This window comes from Camelus ferus, chromosome 6 (genome assembly GCF_009834535.1).
Source record: "Camelus ferus isolate YT-003-E chromosome 6, BCGSAC_Cfer_1.0, whole genome shotgun sequence".
Lineage (NCBI taxonomy): Eukaryota > Metazoa > Chordata > Mammalia > Artiodactyla > Camelidae > Camelus > Camelus ferus.
This window is the reverse complement of record NC_045701.1, coordinates 1,774,492-1,794,901: the sequence shown is the minus strand read 5'-3', so window position 1 is coordinate 1,794,901 and position 20,410 is coordinate 1,774,492. Positions and strand designations below refer to the sequence as shown.

Sequence of the window (20,410 nt, the reverse complement as noted above, 5' to 3'; positions counted from 1 at the left end):
GATAATAGGAAAAACTGGTGAATATATGAACTCACAGTAGCCTGGGTGTATGGTATGAACTGATCTTCAGAAGCTGGAGAGCGAAGTCCAAGTGAATAATGGGATAGGAGAACACGGAAGTCAAGGCAAAAACTTGCAGGCTCTTCGAATGGAATCTCCGCACACTACAGTCGTCCCTCATTCTCTGCGAGGGATTGGTTCCAGGACCCTCGGCGGATACCAAAATCCGCAGGTGCTCAAGTCCCTTATATAAAACGGTGACTTACAGTTGACCCTCTGTATCCGCGAGTTGCACATTTGCAGATTCAACCAACCGCGTATAGAAATTGGTTGAATCTGCGGATGCAGAACCCACGGCTGACTGGATAGCCAACTGCCACGCTTGAGGAAGGTGGTGCGCGGTGTAACAGTCCAGGAGGATCACTGAAACCACAAAGGTGATGAAACTGGATTGGTCCGATGCAACCAAGAACTGCCTTTTGCGGCGGTGACTTTTAGCGCTAAGACTTTGGCATTCCTGCTGCTTTTTAAGAGATGGCTGAAGATACTCCTTGTAGCCCCCTTGAGGCAGCGTGAGAGATCTGAGTCCTCAAAGTGCAATTCTGAATTGTATACTGATGTGCTGTCTTTGATGGATATCAGTCAGTTTTTTCGAAGATTGTTGTTATAAAACTGATAGAAAAGGGGTGTGGACTAAGGAAGTGAGTTGAAAGAAGCCTCACTTTTTTGACTCAGTTAACTATTTAAATAAATTATTTGTTCTCGTTCTTGGAAAGAGTAGCGTAAGGATTTTTCTCTCCTGAGAATGTGGCATTTCAGCTGTTGTAAAAGGCAGTTGAGCTTGCTGCCAGTGACAGGAGACATGTGATTTCTCTTCCAGGCATTGCCTAGCATGTAAGCTTACCGCCCTATGGACCAGATGTGTTCTCCAAAAGTTGTTGCTTATAGGTTTAAATAATTTCAAAAATAATATTTACTTGTGTTTTTCATTTTTTTAACCCTAAGCCATTTAAATTCTTTAGAATCACGTTTTTAAATTACACAATAGAATAGTCCATTTTATATAGTTCTATTTATTTACCTTTTAAATGAACTTGGGAATACAGCTGTTTAAAGAAATCTTGGTGGGGAGAGTATAGCTCTGGTGGTAGAGAGCGTGCTCAGCATGTAGGAGGCCCTGGGTTCAATCCCCAGGACACCCATGAAAATAAATAAATAAATCCAATTACCTCCCCCCTCAAACTTTTTTTTTAAAGAAATCTTACAGGAGAACATTTTATAAGACAAAGATTACTCACGAATGTTCTTGCTTTTAAAATTTGCCTTTTTGAGGCTACAAACTGTACGACTCCAACCAAACAACATGCCAGAAAAGGCACAGCTACAGAAGCAATAAAAAGATTGTGGTTTCCAGGGGTTTGGGGAGAAGGAGGGAGGGAGGGATGAACAGATGGAGCACAAGGGATTTTTAGGGCAATGAAATTATTCTGTATGATATTATTAGTGCTAGCTACATGTCATTATGCATTTGTCAAAGTCCATAGAATGTACAGCATCAAGAGTGAACCCTAATGTAAACTGTGGACTTTGGTTGATAATAATGTGTCCATGTTGGTTCAAAAAATAAAAATAGAAAGGAAAAAAATTTGCTTTTTCATATAGGAAGTTTGAATAAGGCAACCTAACCTTATGTTTTGATGGAATTGTTGCCCCTCCAAGCTTTTTGCTTTCCTTTTGAAGTCAATGATCACAAACGTTTCATTGAATTGATACAAGAATGACTGGCAGGGAACAGTGACTGGGTGACAGAGCCATCTGACTTTCAAGGTGCAAACCCAGTAGCATCACCAATGAATCAGCCTCTCTTTCTGGAAGAGGTAACATTGCACCACCTCCATCCACAGCCTCTCGCCAGAGATCACAGTCGATTCCAGTGGAAATGAAGAATCTCTCTCCCAAGAAACAGAGACCAAAGGTATTCACATTCCTAACTAATGAACGAAATTTGTTCTGATTTACAATATATTCAGTGAGATCTTTGGTAATACGCACATAGTATAGAGTTGTACCTTTCACATAGAAGTAAATACTATTTATTATTATTTATGCTGCTGGAATGCATTTGATTTTAAATGGGGAAGTAGTTATGCAAGTAAACTCTACCGTAACAATATCTGTAGGATCCAAAAAATTCAGTCCGGTTGCATTATTTTGAGACGAACTAAATGGGTCAGTCTATACTGCGACCTGGTCAAGGGCCCAGGCGTCCAGAATAAAAGTCTTACTGTTTTATATCCAAATTTGTGTCGCATAAGGTATGTTGTTGTGAGGTTTCCTTTATCTTTCAGCAAAGGATAAAAAAGCAAGCACCCCAATTTTGCGTAGATCCTTAATGTGGAAGAGAAAGGAACCGTGCATTCTCTAGCATTAGGACCTCACAGTACAACATGCGCATCCTTACGGAGCGTCCCCTGGGTTAAAGGTGCTGTTCTTCAGTAGCTTGCTTGCTTATGTTTATGAGCCACAGGCTTGTGATAATTGAAACTTTTCCCCATAAAAGGAGACAGCTGGCAGTGTTTTTTTTCTGGGCTTACCCTGTGTGGTCATGTTTACAGCTGCTCCCATTGGGAAAAAAAAAAAAAGGAATGAAAGAAAGAGAAATTGAAGAGTGGCACAGAAGAAGTTAATCCTACTGTGTCTACATAGTAAACTGTTCCCTGTTCTTTCCAGACTTCATCTTTTAATGCTTACATCTTCCTCAGGATGTTTTCACGGTATTTGCGACACTGGTGGGCTGTCCCCCCCTTAAGAGATTTCCAAGCTGTTTATGTGGCAACATGTCATGTGACACCCCGGTTGCCATGGCAAATATTTGTGTTTCATGAAAAACGTGGGTTAAAAAAAAAAAATCAATGTAAATGGGCAAGCCCCAAGACAGACAGGCCTTCAGGCTAGTGTTTGGCCGGCACCATGACTGTTTCAAATTCAGCTGTTTAACAGGCTGCGCGAAGGCCAGGGGCTCATGTGCATAATGGGAACACACAGGGCACCTGTTTTGATTCTCACCACGTTCAGTATCTCAGGCCCCACAGTTTTATAGATAACAGATCTGCAGGTAATACAGATATGTCTAGGTTTTACCCAGTAAGTGGTCTACCTCAAAATAAAAAATTTTTTTTAAATAATGACATTTCCTGAGTGCTAACTGACCCTGCCTTTAATTTTGTCTTTATTGACTTCACAAAGCTTTCCCCTACTGCTAGAAGCAGAAATATTTAAAGACTTTCCCGAGGTCCCGAATGGGCACGTCTCTGAATTGACTCCTCAACGGTAAATGAAATAATCCATTTACTCTGTGAAAAGTGTCCTAGCAATGAAGTTAAAAGGCTAAGAGAAAAAACTGAGATATGCCCGGCCTCATGACAGAGGGAGGACGGTGCTGGGATCGGTCCCCACCGCCGGGCAGTGTGGTGCCCCACAGAGAAAGCCTTCCTTGTAAGTACTTCTCTGTGTGTCCCCTAGAAGTGAGACTTGGCTTCTGATGATGGCTGATTTTGTTAATATTTACTTTGTCAAACTCTTTCTTCAAAGCAAACAGGGCCTTTGGCAAGCAGAGCATCACTGTGTGGGGTAGGAAAGGTCTTTCTAATTATTAGCTCCTGCCTGCGTGGAAAGAGGGAACAGGCTGGCCCAGCGGGGGAAGCTGCGGAAGCGGGGGGGGGGGGGGGGGACGGGGCGGAGGGAGACGCTGCGCCTTCTATTTGTTTTGTAAAACTGCCCATGAGAGTCGTTTTGATTTAAACTGTGTCTCATTCTTCATTGCAGGGGAGAGGCACAAAGTCAAGAGGATATCATGACAGGAAGGTCTGTAATTTGTGTGACTAGTTGAAATCTGGGGTCTGTCACCTGATGTCCCTTCCTTTTGCTGCAGGGCAAAAGTATAGGAGGCGGGTTTGACAGCTGGAGATGACAAAAGTTCTTTCGCTCTCCTTTTATAAAAGAAATTGAATCATGTTTTCAGAAAACGAAACCAACATGGTTCATTTAGAGTGAAAACCCGTTTTCCCCCCGTCTGTTGGGACTGAATTGTTTCTCAGGCTTCAGTCCAAAAAATGTGATCTGGAACACTCGAATTTGGCTGAATCACGTAAGTCTTCAACCTCAATCCAAGACTTTCATCTTCTAAAAGTACACTTAAAATGAATAAAAGCTGCAAAACAACTTCAATTGTCTTCCAGCATGTGTGTGTGGGTGTGTGCGTGTGTGTTAATACACGTGTGCACACACATACTGCATGTGATGGAACAGGTAGGGCTGTGGAATTTAGAGTTCAGCTGGCCAAAAGAAACAAGGTAACCAAAAAGTTGGAAAAATAAAATAGCCCTCACAATGGCAAGTACACACCAGCAAGGAACATTCCATAGGGCCACGCATGGTTAATAAAAGTTCTGAGCATCCAACTAGTAAGAGAGTAAGAAAGAGCTGGATTCTCCTCTTACCAATAGAGGAGCTTTGAGCAAATCACTTCAATTCTCTGTACCCCACTTTCCTCCTCTGAGAAATGGGGCTAATACCTCCTTTGTCTAGGGTGGCCGTGAGGGTTAGAGGAGTTAATGTGTGTCAAAGTGCTTTGGAACAATGAAGCACTTGTTTCGTAACTCACTAGTCTTTTTTTTTTTTTTAATTGAAGTGTAGTCAGTTACAACGTGTCAGTTTCTGACATCCAGCACAGTGTCCCAGTCATGCATACACATACATATATTCGTTTTCATATTCTTTTTCATTAAAGGTTAGAACAAGCTATTGAATATAGTTCCCTGTGCTCTCTAGTCTCTTTTTAAGAGCGTCTTCTAGACCTCCCTCTTTCGGTGATCTTATCAGTAAGGATTTCATAGGGAGTTTAGTCACCCCTTTTCAAGGAAAAAGAGCCACGTCTTGGGTCTCCTCATCGTCCTGCAGAGCTGGGCGTAGACAGGGCCGTCGTCACAGCAGTGAGTGCACACCGCTGTGCTGGACCTGGACAGAACGGTGCCTTGAAATGAACCAATCAATGCAATTCAATCCTCTAACCTCCCTTGACTCCTTGCTATGAGAAAATTGTGAGCTTGCTTCTACTTTGAAAAATAGGAGGCACTTTAAGAAAACGAAGGCACTGTTTATCTGGACTTTTTCTAACAGCTGATGTTGACTGAGCATGTTCTTAGAACATGGCACTAAGCACCTTGCATACCCACTGAAGGCTCACAGCAGCCCCTGGACCTCCGTACCGTCATTGTCCCCAGGCCACACAGCTGGTGCAGAGGATCCAGAGTCTGGGCCCCCTCCACATACCAGGTCATGAGCTTTTCCACACGGGCTGGTTTTCCAAATTCTACTACTGCCACTGCCAGCAGCTAACATGCGTTGTGTGCTTACTCTGTGTCAGGCGCTGTTCCTAGCACTTCCCTGGGAGCATGTCACTTCACAACCTCTCTGTGCAGCAGGTACTATGACTGTTCCCATTATACCGGGAGGTCCTAGATGCAGAGAGGTGAAGGGCATCCATCTATTAAGTGACAAGAGCCAGAATCCAAAACTGAACTACAACGACTGCCAGAGCCCCAGATTAGACATTTGGAAACAATCTCAATCATTCTTCATGCAAATCTTTCTAAAAGATAGTCTATCTCTGCCTTCCTAATGTAATCTGAACATTTTCTCTATCTAGTATCATATACGCATATGTACAGTTTCTGGTGTCTGTTTTGGTTTGTTTCTTTCAGTATCAGGATAGGAGTTGTCACCTCTGCTCTCATGTTTGCTTTTGTTGGCTCTCAACTTAACAGCCTTTTCTGTCTTCTGGATCATTTAATGAAGTACATTTGGGTGAATGATAAGTTTGAATCAATCAGGCCGTGCATGAGGAGCCAAAGAATAAAACAACAAACTGCGGTAGAGTTGTGTTGATTTGCAGAGCCTAAAATACTGGAATATCACTCTTTGAGGCTCTCTCCCCTTGACTATCTTTACACCTGGTTTGTGCAGGCAGCTATTCCTCTATTGTGGTTTGTCAGTTGCTAGAAAGAGCTTCCTATCCAAAAAAAGTAGAAAAGGAAAAAGAAAATAATCCCTGGGCCTTTTTCAGGGTACATGAAGTGGAACTATTGGGGATGTTTGCCTTTGATCTGACGGCCTGACTAGCTCCAGGAGTTTGTGACACATGGAAACTACTGGAGAGGTACCACTTTTCATCAGAGTGAGGGAGGGTGTCAAAATTAGAAGCGCCCTGATAGGAGCTGAAACCTTATGGGGGAAGTGACTTCCCAGGGCCACAGAGAAAGGTGGTGACAGCCTAGCTCCCAGGTTTTCTTACTTCAGATCCATCACTTTTCCATCACACCATGGTTCTCTGGCATGTTCGTAGGGATTCGTTTTACAGATTGCTTTCCAAGTAAGAAAAGATCAGCAGGTCAAGGCCAGGTTGACTCTGATGTAGATGATGGCAAAAGGCAGGCTGAGAAGAAGAGCACAGCTTGGTTAAGGGCTATAGGGACGTTCTGGACAGTGAGGGCTGTGGGCGTTGGTGGGATGGGGTAGGGAACAGCAACTAGCTGTGTGACCTTGGGTAAGTCACTTAACCTCTCTGAGCCTCAGTTTCCTCATCTATAGTAATAGCCACAGGGACTGGAGGAAAGGCAGTGAAAAATTCTTCACACATATTAACACTCTTCACAACAACTTTACAGGGACCTCTCATTTTTGTAGATGAGAAACATTTGGTTTCAGAAAGGATGTTGTCTTAGTCCGCTCAGGCTGCCATAACAAAATCCCTCAGACTGGGTGGCTTAAATAGCAAACACCTATTTCTCACGATTCTGGAGGCTGGAAGTCCAAGGTCAGGATGCCAATGTGGCTGGGTTCTGGTGAGAGGAGAGCCCTGGTTTGCTGGTTTGCAAGTGGCTGCTTTCTTGCTGTATCTTCACGTAGCAAAGAAAGAGATCACGCCTCTTTTGTCTCTTCCTACAACGGCACTAACCTCATCACGAGGGCACCATTCCTCATGTCCTAATTACCTCCCAAAGGCCCCATCCCCAAATGCCGTCACCCTGGGGACTTGTGCAGACACCAGCATTCGGTCTATAGCAGGTGGGAAGTTGCCCGACAGCACACAGCACACGGCAGCAGGGCATGGACTTGATCCCAGGTTAGCCAGACTTCAAGGCCAAGGCTCATTTCCCTGAATCCATAATATCCTATTTGAGTTAAAGGCGAGGCCGGTGACCTTCAAGATCCCTTGTGCTCTAAAATTCAGGCCTGTGATTATGCTGAATCCGTGAGCCTTGATCATATCAGCTACTTTCTCTGAACATTGTATGTATCTTTCAAACAAGGCTAGAAGGCTGAGGTCTTGATGCCTGTTCCATACAAAGTTTAACACATTGTGGACCTTCAGTGAATATTAAAAAACAGGCCAGACAAATGGCATGCCTGGTCTTCAGGGAGCAGTGACTTCTCCATCTCTGAGGGTCACTCCATTCATACTCTGAACTAAGTCTAGAGCCACAATGGCAGGAGCAACTTGCTCTTTTCCACACAGTGGCAGATGGATACATCTGGGTGTTTGCAAAACTGAACTTAAAGATTCGAAAGTGATTTAGTCTACCCTTCTAGGCAAGTCACTCTCTGAAGATGATATCCACATTTGATGATCCCAAATACTTGACCATTTACCACCAGGAGAACTTGTTTACATCCAATTTAGAGATCTTTGGCTACAGTTTAATCCTACATCCACATGCTCTCCGCATGTTTGAAAAGAACATTTTTCATAAAGACATTCGGTTTAGATTTAGACATATGTCCTTTTTTCTGGAATTTTTCTTCGTGGCAGTTAAGTGTAAATTTCAGAAGCTAATACTGGGCCTGTGTTTTCGGCTTCACATCTGTGACTTACTGACATATGTGATCATCACCCTGTCTTCCTGTTTTTTTGTTTTCGACTTAGAAGTTTCCCTAAATAACTGCTCCAGAAACTCTCAAAGGTGCCTAGTTAGTGATTATACTTTGCAGATGAAGACGGGCATTTCCCAGCTAGTTGACTCAAGTTAGAGCAGGAGGCTAATAATCAGGCCATGGCCACAGGCTTGGGCTCTGTGTGGGCCACGTGGCGAGAGCAGGCGTCTCACAGAGGTGTGGCCACATGCCAGAAAGGACCAGTGAGAATGCAGGTGCCACAACAGAGAGCCATCCCCACCAGGAGGGAACAGTGTGGCGACTGAGTGTAACACTGCTTTGGGAGTACAGCACGTGGTGCACAAAAGAGAAGGGAGGGGGAGAGGGTGGGAGGAAAGGAGGGGGAGGATGGGATGGGGAGGGGGGAGGGAAGAAGGAGGTGGGGGAGGAAAGAAAGGAAGGGAGGGTATAATGGGAGGGAAGGAAAGAAGGGAGGAAGGAAGAAAGAGAGTGCAGGCAGGAAGGAAGGAAACAAATAATCGCAGACAAGTTCATGGAGATAAATAGTAAAGGAGGGCCAGCAGAAGGAACCGGGACCTGAGGTGTGGCGTGACCTTTAATCAGGGCCCTTGTTCCTAGCAGGCTGCGAAGCAGCTTTGTCTTTACCTGCTCAATGGGTCTCACAATGCTGATGCACTGCTTTAATTTGGGAAGCCTTTCTCTTGAGAGACATGTCTTTTCTTGCTCTGAGTCTAAAGGGCTCCCAAGTGTGGCATTCTCCGTGACAGATGTACTGCAGTTATGCTTTAGCTGACTCCAAACCCACAGCTTTCCCGTGCCTGAGTGGTCTGTTTGATGTCCAAGAGCGTCTCCTTTGAGAGCAGGTCTTTACTGGAATATCATCCAAGCAGGTAGGGAGGTGTAGCGCCTTTGTTCTCAGACAGCCACTGTTCACTGTGGTAACCCCACTCCCACTCCACGGCTGTTCTTTCAAAAGGTCTTAAGTGTATTTGCTGATATACGTAAATGCCTTAGACCTACCCCCTGGAAGGGCGCCGTCCAAGAGAGACTTGAGTCCTCTCCTTTCTAAACTTCTCCCAAGGTTGCTCCATTTGCATGGATGGTCCTAATTCCACATGACTCTCTGTAAAGGTAAGAAATTTCAAAACTAGTTTAATGTTAACGTTACCAAGGAGACCAGAGTCTCTGGCGAACATCCCGTTCACAGCTGTGCTTCACATAGGAGTCTTAGGGTCTTGTTGACAGGACCAGTCACGTGACTGCAGGACCAGCCAGCTCCGTGCTTGTCCGTCTGTGATTATTTTGCGTGTCTCCTTCTCGAGGGAAGGCAGAAATGCAGCCACGGGCCATTTCTGTTGAAACCTGTACCACTTGTCTTCTACGAGGAGCTGCAGCTTCTCCTGCCAGCGTTGAGGTCTACAGAAGGAGGACACTGCTTCTGTAACTCCCTCCTGCCCGTCCAAGAAGAAGGAATTTGTTTCTATCTACCAAACAGTCGACATTCTCTCTTGGAGCCTTGATTATATCAGAAAGGGCTGGAGTCTTGGCGAGAAGGCTTTCTCCATAATTCTTATGCCTATAACGACTCAAAAGTACACAAAAGCTCACTGCTGTAAAAGTCTGCTTCTAACGTCCAAGGCAATCACCCCTTTCAGACTTAACACTTGGTTTTCAGTGTTTTTACTTGAGATGACAGTCTAATTGATTATTCCAGTGCCTGGAGCCTAAGGAAAGAAAAAGAATTTAAAGATTTTTTTTTCCTTGTGTTTGCTTATTGTGCTTTTGTCGTAAATATATCTCTTGGCTTGCTTTTCTTTTAGATAGCTTTCTGCCTTGAATTTGTTAATTAGTATCAGCCAACATTTGTGTAGAAAAGACAAAGCATGAACAATCTAACATAGTAATCCTCAACACAGTGCTGTGCAATAATAGTTTTTGAAGTATTAACTGGATTTTTTTCCTTTGAGTTCTGTGAAAACTCTTCAAAATGCAGAGAGCAGTATAATCCTATATTTGGTAAAGATGGGCTTATGCACCTGCAAACGTCGACATATTGAAGGCAATCTGTTCCTTAGATCCCTAAGCAAGAAGTAGCCAGCGCAGTAAGTTGGTACCTGGTTGACTGAGAAGAAGGCAGGAACCGGAAACATCTATGCCCCTCATTCCTCAGGGGCAGAGTGTCTATTTTTCTAGTGCCACAGATTTCAATAATAAAATGTAGTAGTTTTACCGTGGACAGTGAGACAACACAATTTCCCTTTTTTCTTTTTTTTTTAAAGGTGGGTGTGTGTGATATATATTGCTGTTGTCATCCAAATCTCTTCTTATTTTATTTATTTTTTTTATTGAGTTATAGTCAGTTTACAATGTTGTGTCAATTTCTGGTGTGCAACACAATTCTTCAGTCATACAGGAATATACAAATATTCACCCTTATATTCTTTTTCACCATGAGCTACTACAAGATACTGAATATAGTTCCCTGTGCTGTACAGTATAAACTTGTTTATCTATTTTATGTATACCAGTCAGTATCTGCAAATCTCGAACTTCCCGTTTAACCTTTCTCACCCTGGTTTTATTTTTTAAATAGCATTTATTCAGTTTTTTTTTCAAACAGGTAAGTACAAAGAAGGGAAAAAAACTGCCCAGTCCTCCCATTCTCAGAGAACCCCTCTTGACATTTAAAAATAAAAGTAGCATATTTTCATGACTTAAAAACAAAACCTCAAGCAGTACAGATAGGAACAAAATGAAAAGCAAATGTTTCTTGGTTTTAGATTTCAGATTCTCTCTGCCTGGGGACAGCTTCAGATATGTCCCTAAGAAGACTCCAGATTTAAGAATGAAAGAACATGTCAAGGGAAGCCTTGAATGTGGGAAAGGGCGATAACACACAACAGAATGCTCTTTGTAAAACTCACTCCTGGATATTCAGAGAAGGTGGCAGAAGAACAAAATGCTAGAAAGTGATGACCTGTTAGAAGGTCAGCATAGACAGGACAGCTTTAATGAGCTTATCTGAAGTTGTCACAGAGGCTGCAAAGGAAGGCTTCATCCTGTTTTTCAGGATTGGTGGAAACTTACGAACAAGGAGGCAGTGACATGCTTCCATCCACGCATGCGTAAAAAGTAAATCACAGAGATTATAGGGTCGGCTGACCATATCATAGTGAACTAAATGCATACTTTTTTTATGATTAGTTTTCTTGAGCCATTTTATAACACTTGCACAAGAATGATAAAAAGCTTTGGGCAACCTCTAAGATGTCCTTCTGGCAATGAGTTTTACAATATATACCAGCTAGACTTTCCTATTATCACACGTACGTATTAAATCAGAACTGGGAGCCTACATCCTCCCACCATCCAGTAATAAATGGTAACATAGTAGTGTGTGTCTTGACCACTCATTTATAGTAAATCACAGTTCTGTTTCATCTCTGCTGACACTTTCCTTCCGCAGACCTTGAAAACGACAACACCGTCTAAGTCTCCGCATTTGCCGTGGGAACATGACTTTTTTATTTATAATGGAGTTGTAGACAAGACAGCCCCTGACTTCGTAGCATTCAAGGAACATTTCAGTTTGTCTTGGGGAAGTATTTTCTCTCTGTTGGAACACATCCAGAGGTTTCTCAGGGACTACGCGATACCAGAAGTCAAAATAAAAGGGAACAGTTTGGCAGCGCTCCTGCCAGAGTTTGAGCTCAAGAATAAACTTAGCAGACATGACCTCCTCTCAGTGTTAGAGAACCCGGTTCACATCCAGATGATGTTAAACCTGCCGGGGCAAAGGTACAAGGGCCAAGATGGAAAGACAGAGGCTGCCAGGAAGATCCAAGCCACGTGGAAATGCTACCGAGCCAGAAAACGCTTCCTCATTTACCGGCGGCAGAAGTGGGCGTCAGGAGTGATCGCCATCGCCTGGCTCTTACACTGCCACAAGGTCCGACTGAGGAAGCTCCTGAAGGAGTCACGTGAAAGACACCTGGAGAATTTCCGCATTCGAGCCAAGGTACACAAGGCTGCCAGCTGTTAGGGCAGACCTCTTTTTCTAAACATTTCCTGCTTGAGCGATTGCAGTAAGTTGTCTCTTTATCTCCCCTTTCTCTCCCCAGCTCCCCTCCCCCTCCGCCTCCTTTGCCTCCACGCCCCTCAGTGTACAACGCACGGACCCTACATTTGTCCCTACGTCGTATTTTAGCCCTAATCAGGAATCTGGCTTTTGTGCCTGCAAAATCTGTCGCAATTTTTCTATGGGAAAAAAAGTCCCTTCACTTTGACTATGGTAGTTCTGTCAGAAAATCAATGTTTTAACTGCATTACCTTTTCTCCCTATATATACCTTCTGGCACTTTAATTCGCCAGGAAAAAAAAAAAAAATCCTCTCTTGTCTACATTGCTGTCACCACTTTGTCAGAAAGTATTTAAGTTTGCAGACAGCCTTTTAATTAGTGCTCACAATTTCATTTATGTTTGCTTTCTCTTTTTTTCATTCATATTCTGTTAATTAAGTGAGCTGCCTCTAATCTTCCCCTGCCAGTAGCATCATGTAGCCACCTAATTAAATTAATTGGGGAAGATGTTTTAAGTATGTAATTAAATCAATTAATATAATTTATGCCTGGCTTAACTGTACAGTGGAAAAACAGCTGAAGTTTGACTAGATGAATCCACTACAGCTTCCTGTCACTGATCAATGCTCTTCTTGATTTTTAGCATCTGGCAGCCAACTGGAATCGCATCAGGACCTCCAGGAGGACTATTATCCATATCCCATCATTAGGTATAACACTTTTGCCTGCAAATCTATCAGCAACCTCTATTACCCACCACATTATGGCTCCTTGATTGAGTTCAAGGAAGGCCCCTTGTTTTATTCAAATTGGTCTCGGCAGGAAAATGTTCTCGACATGATGAGAGTAATAACACAGGGCCCTCGCTCGAAACGGCGTTTAATTTGGGGATTAAGCAAGTAAAGTCATTATGTGGGGGCTGCTATTCAGTGGAGAGGTGATTTGCTGTAATTCGCTTTCATCTGTATGAAATGAACTAAAAAGTTGTATTTTTTTCCCCCCTGAAATAACAGATAATGTTTTCGATCCTCTTTAATGATAGAACACAGGCTTGTGTGTGTTGTCGCTGTTACGCCAATAAGCCAGGATATTGCTTGTACACTGTTTTTAATCAAATGTGCAGTCAAAATGATAAGCTACATTCTCTGAAATTATTTAGTTCTAATTACGAGCAGATGGGATGCTTTATTTGCACCTAGGGCGCCTGAGCAAAAGGAAATGCTGTGTGAACAAGAATAATTAAGAAGTTGAATAGTGTTTTTTGCGCTTAAATAATCTGCAGTTTCATGTTAATTAGCACTAATGTAATTATTTAATTACATTTATGAATTGGGGAACTTAAAAGCTGTTGTCTGCAACACCGTGGTAAAACAGGTATGCCAGAGCGACACTGGGAATTTCAGAAATGTGCACTGGAAGTTCTCGTAAAGCGTGAGCTACTGGCAGAACGTTTGCAATTTGTCTGCATACTTGTTTTGCTTTTTATCTACTTAGTGTGTTAAATATCCTTGGTGAGGCCAGATTTCCCAAGCTGACTTGGGAGAGTTTTGACAAACAGCAACTCAGTGAATCTTCGTATTACATATTAGCTCTTTGTTAAGGCCTTTTAAGTAGAGCAACTCATTTAGTGATCTATTGTAACAGAATTCTGAATTGCAATTTATTTGTGCTCCTGTGTGAGCATACGTGTTTGAGTACTTACGTACAGTATAAACACTAACACATTTAAACAATAATATGAAAAGCAAAGAGAAATTTTTAATAAACTCATAGATATAATTAAGATTGTATGTTAAGTTAATAAAATATTACCAGTAACAAAGTAATGCAAATTTCCCTAGATTTTAAAGAACTTAACATCTAAGTATTTACAGAAAAGTTAAGACACTTGAGTTGCATAGAGCCTTTAGGTTTGGTCTTTCTTATGACTCAGAAGAAATTAGTTCCTCCTTAGGGTGGAAGCGAGGTAAGACAGATCTGAAATTCATTCTAACTTAGGCTTTTGTTTTGGCGGGACTACTTTTGCACACAAGATTAGTTCACACACAGAAATTGCACTTGTAATTGATTGCAACCAGAGAGGCTAATTGCATACCCAATTGACTGGAGTCCTTAGAATAAGGTGCAAAAGCCTTTTGCTTCTGCAACTAATTGTGGACCTGACCTGATATGCAGGGCATTTTGTCTTGCAGTCTCTATTTTACTCAGAACTAGAAATAGAAATAAGAGCTCTACTTTGCAATGTTGACAAGCTCAAAGCTATTACAGACCCAATTTCCACAAACTTCTTCTCTCCCATACCTCCACTTCTGACTCTAAACCCCCAGGCAATCAGCCCTGCAGAGAAGTCTGATAGAAACAAGCCCAAAAGAGGTCAAATTATGAAAGTAATGGTTAGTAATATAAACTGAGCAATAAAAAAAAATCTTAAATGAAGATGTCTTAAAATTCCAAAAGGGTTTACTGAATATAAATTAGGTAGAAAAATAACCTGGACAGAAAGTAGAATTAGAAAGCATTATTTTAAAACTGATGTTAAAATTAGTTTTTTTTCTAGATTACACATACTCAGTTTAAATATGCTACTTATCATAAATAAATACATTACTTATTTAACAAATCTGAAGGTCTTCCCTATTGCAGGAATTTTGGCTGGTTAACAATATAATAACCCATTATAGACAAGTGAGAAAAATTGCTAATCATGTATTTTCTAAGAGATAAAAATAAGCTCAGATATTTTTCTCAACCGAGTATTTAAAAAACCCAATTACACGTTTTCACAGGAGAATAATACTTGGGCTTGATCAAATGGTATTTGCTTCTACCATCTATGCTTTAGGTTATGAAATGACTTGTGGATATTAAATTGGGTTTAAATACCATTAAACTGTCACGTGGTACCTATTCCACAGACATAACCATACCTGTTTTTTTTTTTTTTTAAATGATTATGGCGTACCTTTTTCTTATGTACCACTTCCCCTGGGAATACTTGAAGAAGACTTCAGTTAGCCACAACATGGCTACTTTGTCTCCTGCACCAGAGACTCGCCTACACAATTCATGAAAATTGAAGGGGATGAAAGAGAAGCAAAGTTTTTCTCTAAATACATGCTCCCCCCTCACCCCACCCTCAATCTATTCAATATAGTAGTTTTGTTTCCAGAGTTGAGAGGGATTCACTAATTGAAATCAGTTGTTAGGAATGGAAGGTTCAGGTGCACATTTAATACAAGATGCAGCCTTGTCCTCTTTTCATCTTTCCATAGGAAATGTGTGATCCATTCTGGTGTGGAATTAGCTCCACAAATAATTAATTACACTGTTCCACTAGACAATTGGGGCTGCACTAGGTTTATCTGAACCCTGAAAATGAACGTTTAGTAGCTGAAAACTGCATAATATATTACAGTTGTAGGCATTTGGTTATTTGTGTATACGGTGTTGCACACATCAGAGTCATTGCATTCTCCAAACCCACCATCACAGAAAGGATGGCCTTTCGATACTGTTTTTGACCACAGACTATCACATATTTAAAAATCTATGGCTTAATGATATGAACACGAAGGCAATTATACATTGCAGAGTAACCGCCTCTTTGAAAGGAGAAATTATGAAACATGATTGGCTGTTACATATTTTGGGAAGTATTCCCAGATGTAACAAAAAGTTTTCGCTAGTTTTAACCAACAGGGGAGGTAGGATGCTGTTGATTAATTGTCCAAAGGAACAGACTGGTCTTCTAATTTTATAAGATGATAATGAGAAAGTTATCCTTTCCAGATTATATAGGCTGATGTCTTAACTGGATACCGCACATTTTTAATCATTTTTATTAATGAAATATAATTATAACAAAATAATCTACTGTGGTTCATAGCAGGCATAGAATACAAGGGTCTATTTTAAGCAAAGTTTATCAGTCAAGTAGGAAAGAACTGCCACAGAGTCCCAATTCCTCTAGAAAAATCAGAGGTTTGAATAAAGACTACAAACTAATTCTGCTTCCAGTTTCTTTAGCCAAGTTACTTCCTCCACTTTTAATTTAACCCCTGTGCTTCTTTATTACAGTGCATCATTTGCTGCTACACTTAAACTCAGTGGCATTTAAAAATACATTGTTAAATGAGACGTGAGGAGTATGGGGCTCTGATGCCGTGAGCAGGTATATGAGGCCCCTGCCAGCCAATTAAGCTCCCAGTGATGTTTCCCCTCACTTCTCTCCCTCCTGTAAAATAAACTTAGAGAATGTACTGAGGTGGGAGCTTCTCTTTTCTCTATATGATCTTTTATTTCATTGCCGGTTGATTTAATGGCTAAAAAGAACGTATACAGTTCAGCTTCATTTTTTTTCTGTCTGTGAATTATTTCAGCAAATTATCCTCGCGGTAACACAATTGGTGGCCTCCAAGATAACACGTTCCATAAAACTGGGGATCTTGTTATTAGGAGGTTCATGAAAATGTTTTTCTGTTGCTCTGTGCTGTCACAAAAGCCTAAAAGACAGAAAAACTGACTTTTATGCCCAACTACCATACCCCAAATGCTCCTGAGACAGTTACCTCCTTCCACCAGAAGGCAAGAACTGTGCTCACCTCCATCTGTGAACAGGGAAGGGTGGAGGACCACAGCCCAGAGGCTTATTTCTGGAATCACATTTTTACTGTGCCTCCAAGCACACTGGCACCCTTCTTCTCTCCGATTTTTGAGTTGACAACTCAAACACAGGATAAACTCTTGCTTCCATCTGAGGGCAGGGAAATCAGAACTTTCAGTCAAATCTTTGCAGTCTCCAGCACGTGTTTTGGCAAGTCGTGTGGAATCTTCAGCTGAGCTATGGTGTTGCCACACTAGGTCTTTGAAACAGATATACTGCCAAGATCTCCCAGACAGCAGTTACCAGAAAACCCAGATCTTTGGGGATCAGGAACAAAGTACACTTAAACTTTCAAATTTCTTTATAGCCCAAATTAAAATGAAAACATTTCTTTTCATCCATATTGTATTCATTCAAGTAATCCAAATCAACGCTCATTCACTGGTTAGATCAGGGTTGGCCCCATGACCCTGTAATATTAAATTACCCCGTTGGGCTTAAGCTAGATGAGGTTGTACCATATCTCCTTCATTCTCATAAAAAATATTAAAATTTTTGTTCAGCGGTTCTCAAATTTATACTTATAATATGACCATTGAGGACCCTAAAGACCATGGGTTTACATGAGTTACATCTGTATTTTGAGCACGTTAGAAACTAAAACTGAGAAACGTTAAAAAATATTTGTTTTAAAATAACAGTAGTAGGCATTTTACTAATGTCAACCTAAAAAAGCCAAATGTTTATTTAAAAAAAAAACTTCTATTTTCCCAAACAAACAAACAAACAAAACTTGATGAGAAGAGTGACACTGGTTGACAAGTTTGCAAATCTCTTAATAGAAGGTAGTTGGATTTCCATACCTATTTCTGCATTCAATCTGTTGCAGTATGTTGTTTTGGTTGAAGCATGAGAAGAAAGCCTGGTCTCACACAGATAAATATTTGGAAAAGGGAGGAATACTTTATACATTTTACAGCCTTTTCAGATAACTCTGTATATTTTTCTTTGATTTGATACCAAAACTCAATGAGGGTAACTCTTAAGTGTTAACTTGCAATGTGGAATCTGAAATCCTATCAATGAACTTTCTGTAGTTTTTGAGAGGATAATATTGAAAAGGGCTAATATCATCTTAGCATTATTTTGAAAAGAGTTTTTGACCTTCCAGACCCTTGGGATACCCCGCCCCCACCAGAGGGTCCCCAGACCAGGCTTTGAGAATCTCGCTTTCGTTGCATGCAGTGCTGTGCCAGCCACTGACAAAAAGTCTGAGCAACAGGAAGTCCTCACTCTTGAAGGGAAGGCTTACAGAACCATGCAGAAGCCGTTTGGCCAGTTCGAGAATGTTTTCAAGACTCAACAAAGATTTGAGGACCTCCTGTGTTTTCTGTGTCCTTATCACAAAATCCTCTAACCCTCAGCAGCCCCCAAAAAACAACTCTTGGTTTTCCTTTCATAAAATTGGCCCTGGACACACTATATAAATAGGCCTCTCTCTTGCTGTACCTCATCTCCTATCTCAGTGTCTTGTGATTTCACACTTGCACAGGTAATTTAAAACCTGGGTGCAACCATGACGTCTAGATCACATTTCTCTAGATGACCGCCGTGTGCTGATGGGTAATCACTTGTGAAGTACGTTCACATGTTCCCTAGATTTTCACTATGAAAGTCCAAAGGTTAGCTAACGGTTAACTTTTTTATGAATTAAAGCAACTCAAGATTATTTCTACAATAATGTCGCTCTTGCCCAGCCTGCATCCGGTATGCTTTCTTGAGTAGAAGAGAAAGGGATGGGTTGACAGCTACTGTTGTTGTAAGCCTGCACACGCCCCCGAGGAGCGTGTGATGCACTTGAACGTCACCCATGAGGCGTTTCCAACTGGGAAAAGGCTGAGAACCGCTGGTCCATCAGACTGAGGCATGGACGACTGCCACCTCAGGCCATGGCGATCAGATGAATGACGACTATTTGGTAACTGGAAATCTACTATTAACCCTTCTCTGCCTTAGTTACCATTGTAAGGAAAAGGACTTGGAGACAAAATAAACTAGGAGCCAACCACAGAGCAATGAGCAAGAACTCAAGAATGCTTGATTCCACTGCAAGAGGAGGGGCCTGTCACAGAGGCACCCACCGTCCCGAGGACGCACGGTCACAGAGCGTGGCCTTGCTCGTGTTCTTGGGTTTCTGTGGGTGCTGTGAAGGAAAAGCCAACCCCAGCAGGACTAGTTTACTGGGTTGCAAAGAGGCAATTAGCATCATCTGATAGGAGTTTGTGTTGCAAGGGAGATAGGGATGGGAAAGGAGATGAAGGTGGAAATAAGGATGGACAAGTGATAGCCAGTAACCTTTTCTTTGGAGGAGGAGGAGGTAATTAGATTTATTCATTTATTTACTTAGTGGGGGTACTGGGGATTGAACCCAGGACCTCACGCATGCTAGGCGTGCAGTCTGCCACTGAGTTATACCCGCCCCCTGCTGGGAACCGTTAATGAGCATCTTTGGCTCAACAGAAGACCAAAAATATGGCAGCTGGATAACTTCAGAGAAGTGGTGCTCAGGTCCGCTTCTTCGATGTGAAGCAGAGGCAGTAAGGTTTTGAGGAAAGATGAAATACTCTATCAAATCATGAATATTTTGCAGTTGAGGACGGCATAAGGAAAGAGGCTGTGTTCCTCTCTACAGAGATAAGGAAGAGAGAGCGCCCTTTTATGCCAGCGCTGTCTTATTCTATGCTAGAGAAAGCTACAAATCCCACTGACTGTGCTTTGGATTTCCCTGGAAGCTCTCCAGATCAGAGGACCCAATTTTATGGGCCTTGATAGGAGAGGAGGGAATTGTGGAAACACATGAGAGAAAGGGCTAAGAATTTAAAAGGCAGATTCTTTGAGCAGGATCTTCAGCCACATTCCATTCGCTCACTCGACTGGGGGTATAACAGTGTTCCTGCTCTCACGGGGCTTACAGTCTGGCGACAGGAGCCGGAGCGGTGCAGTGGGGAGGAGACGCGTACAGCGAAGGAGAACACGAGCAAGCAAAGAAGCGTGCAATGACAAAAATGAGGACAGTGCGGTGAAGAGCGAGTGCAAGGGAGTGACAGTGAGGGGAGGCTGAAAATCCTCTTAGGAAAGGGCGATCAGGCGCACCTGATGGAGACTAGGGCCCGTCAGCCGTGTGAGCCAGAAGAACGGTACCTTGTTAGCTCGAATGATTTGTGCCACGTAAGGATAATAATGTCCCTACATTTCAGTGAAGGTCCTCATGAGGATTTAAGTCTGGCTCAGCTGAGGTTAGGAAAGACATAATAGTAATAGTAACAACAACACCTACTGAGCGCTGACTCTGAGCTCTTATTAGGGAGCTCGGCCCCTACCCATCTCTTCAGTTAGAGCTCAGAGAGAAGGACGTCTGAGGAGTGGTACTTCCCGGGAGGAAGGGAAGGTAGACAGTCATGTTAGCTTTCTATTGCCTTCTGACCTGTTACCACAAGCTTAATGGCTTAATACAACACAAATGTGTTACCTTGCAATAATAATTCTGTAGTTCAGAAGTAGGAAAGGGGTTAAAATCAGGGTACAGGCAGGGCTCCATCCCTTTCTGGAAGCTGTAGGGGGGAACCAGTTTCCTTACCCTTCCAGCTTCTAGAAGCCACACACAAAGGGATAAACAAGGAAAGTGCATCGCCCCCTTCCTCCATCTTTAAAGCCAGCAACATGGCACCTCTGTGCCTTTCTTCTGCGGTCACCTTTTCTCTCTCTCTACTCTTCT

General features: G+C 42.2%; 1 protein-coding gene across 1 annotated transcript in view; it reads left to right on the top strand.

Annotated features, from left to right (window-relative positions):
• Window positions 1-20,410, top strand: part of IQCH (IQ motif containing H) — a 187,500-nt gene that overhangs the window by 81,294 nt on the left and 85,796 nt on the right. The window contains 4 exon segments of the mRNA XM_032480865.1: window positions 1,905-1,975; window positions 3,826-3,864; window positions 11,420-11,971; window positions 12,676-12,742. Coding sequence (XP_032336756.1) covers window positions 1,905-1,975; window positions 3,826-3,864; window positions 11,420-11,971; window positions 12,676-12,742 — 729 coding nt within the window.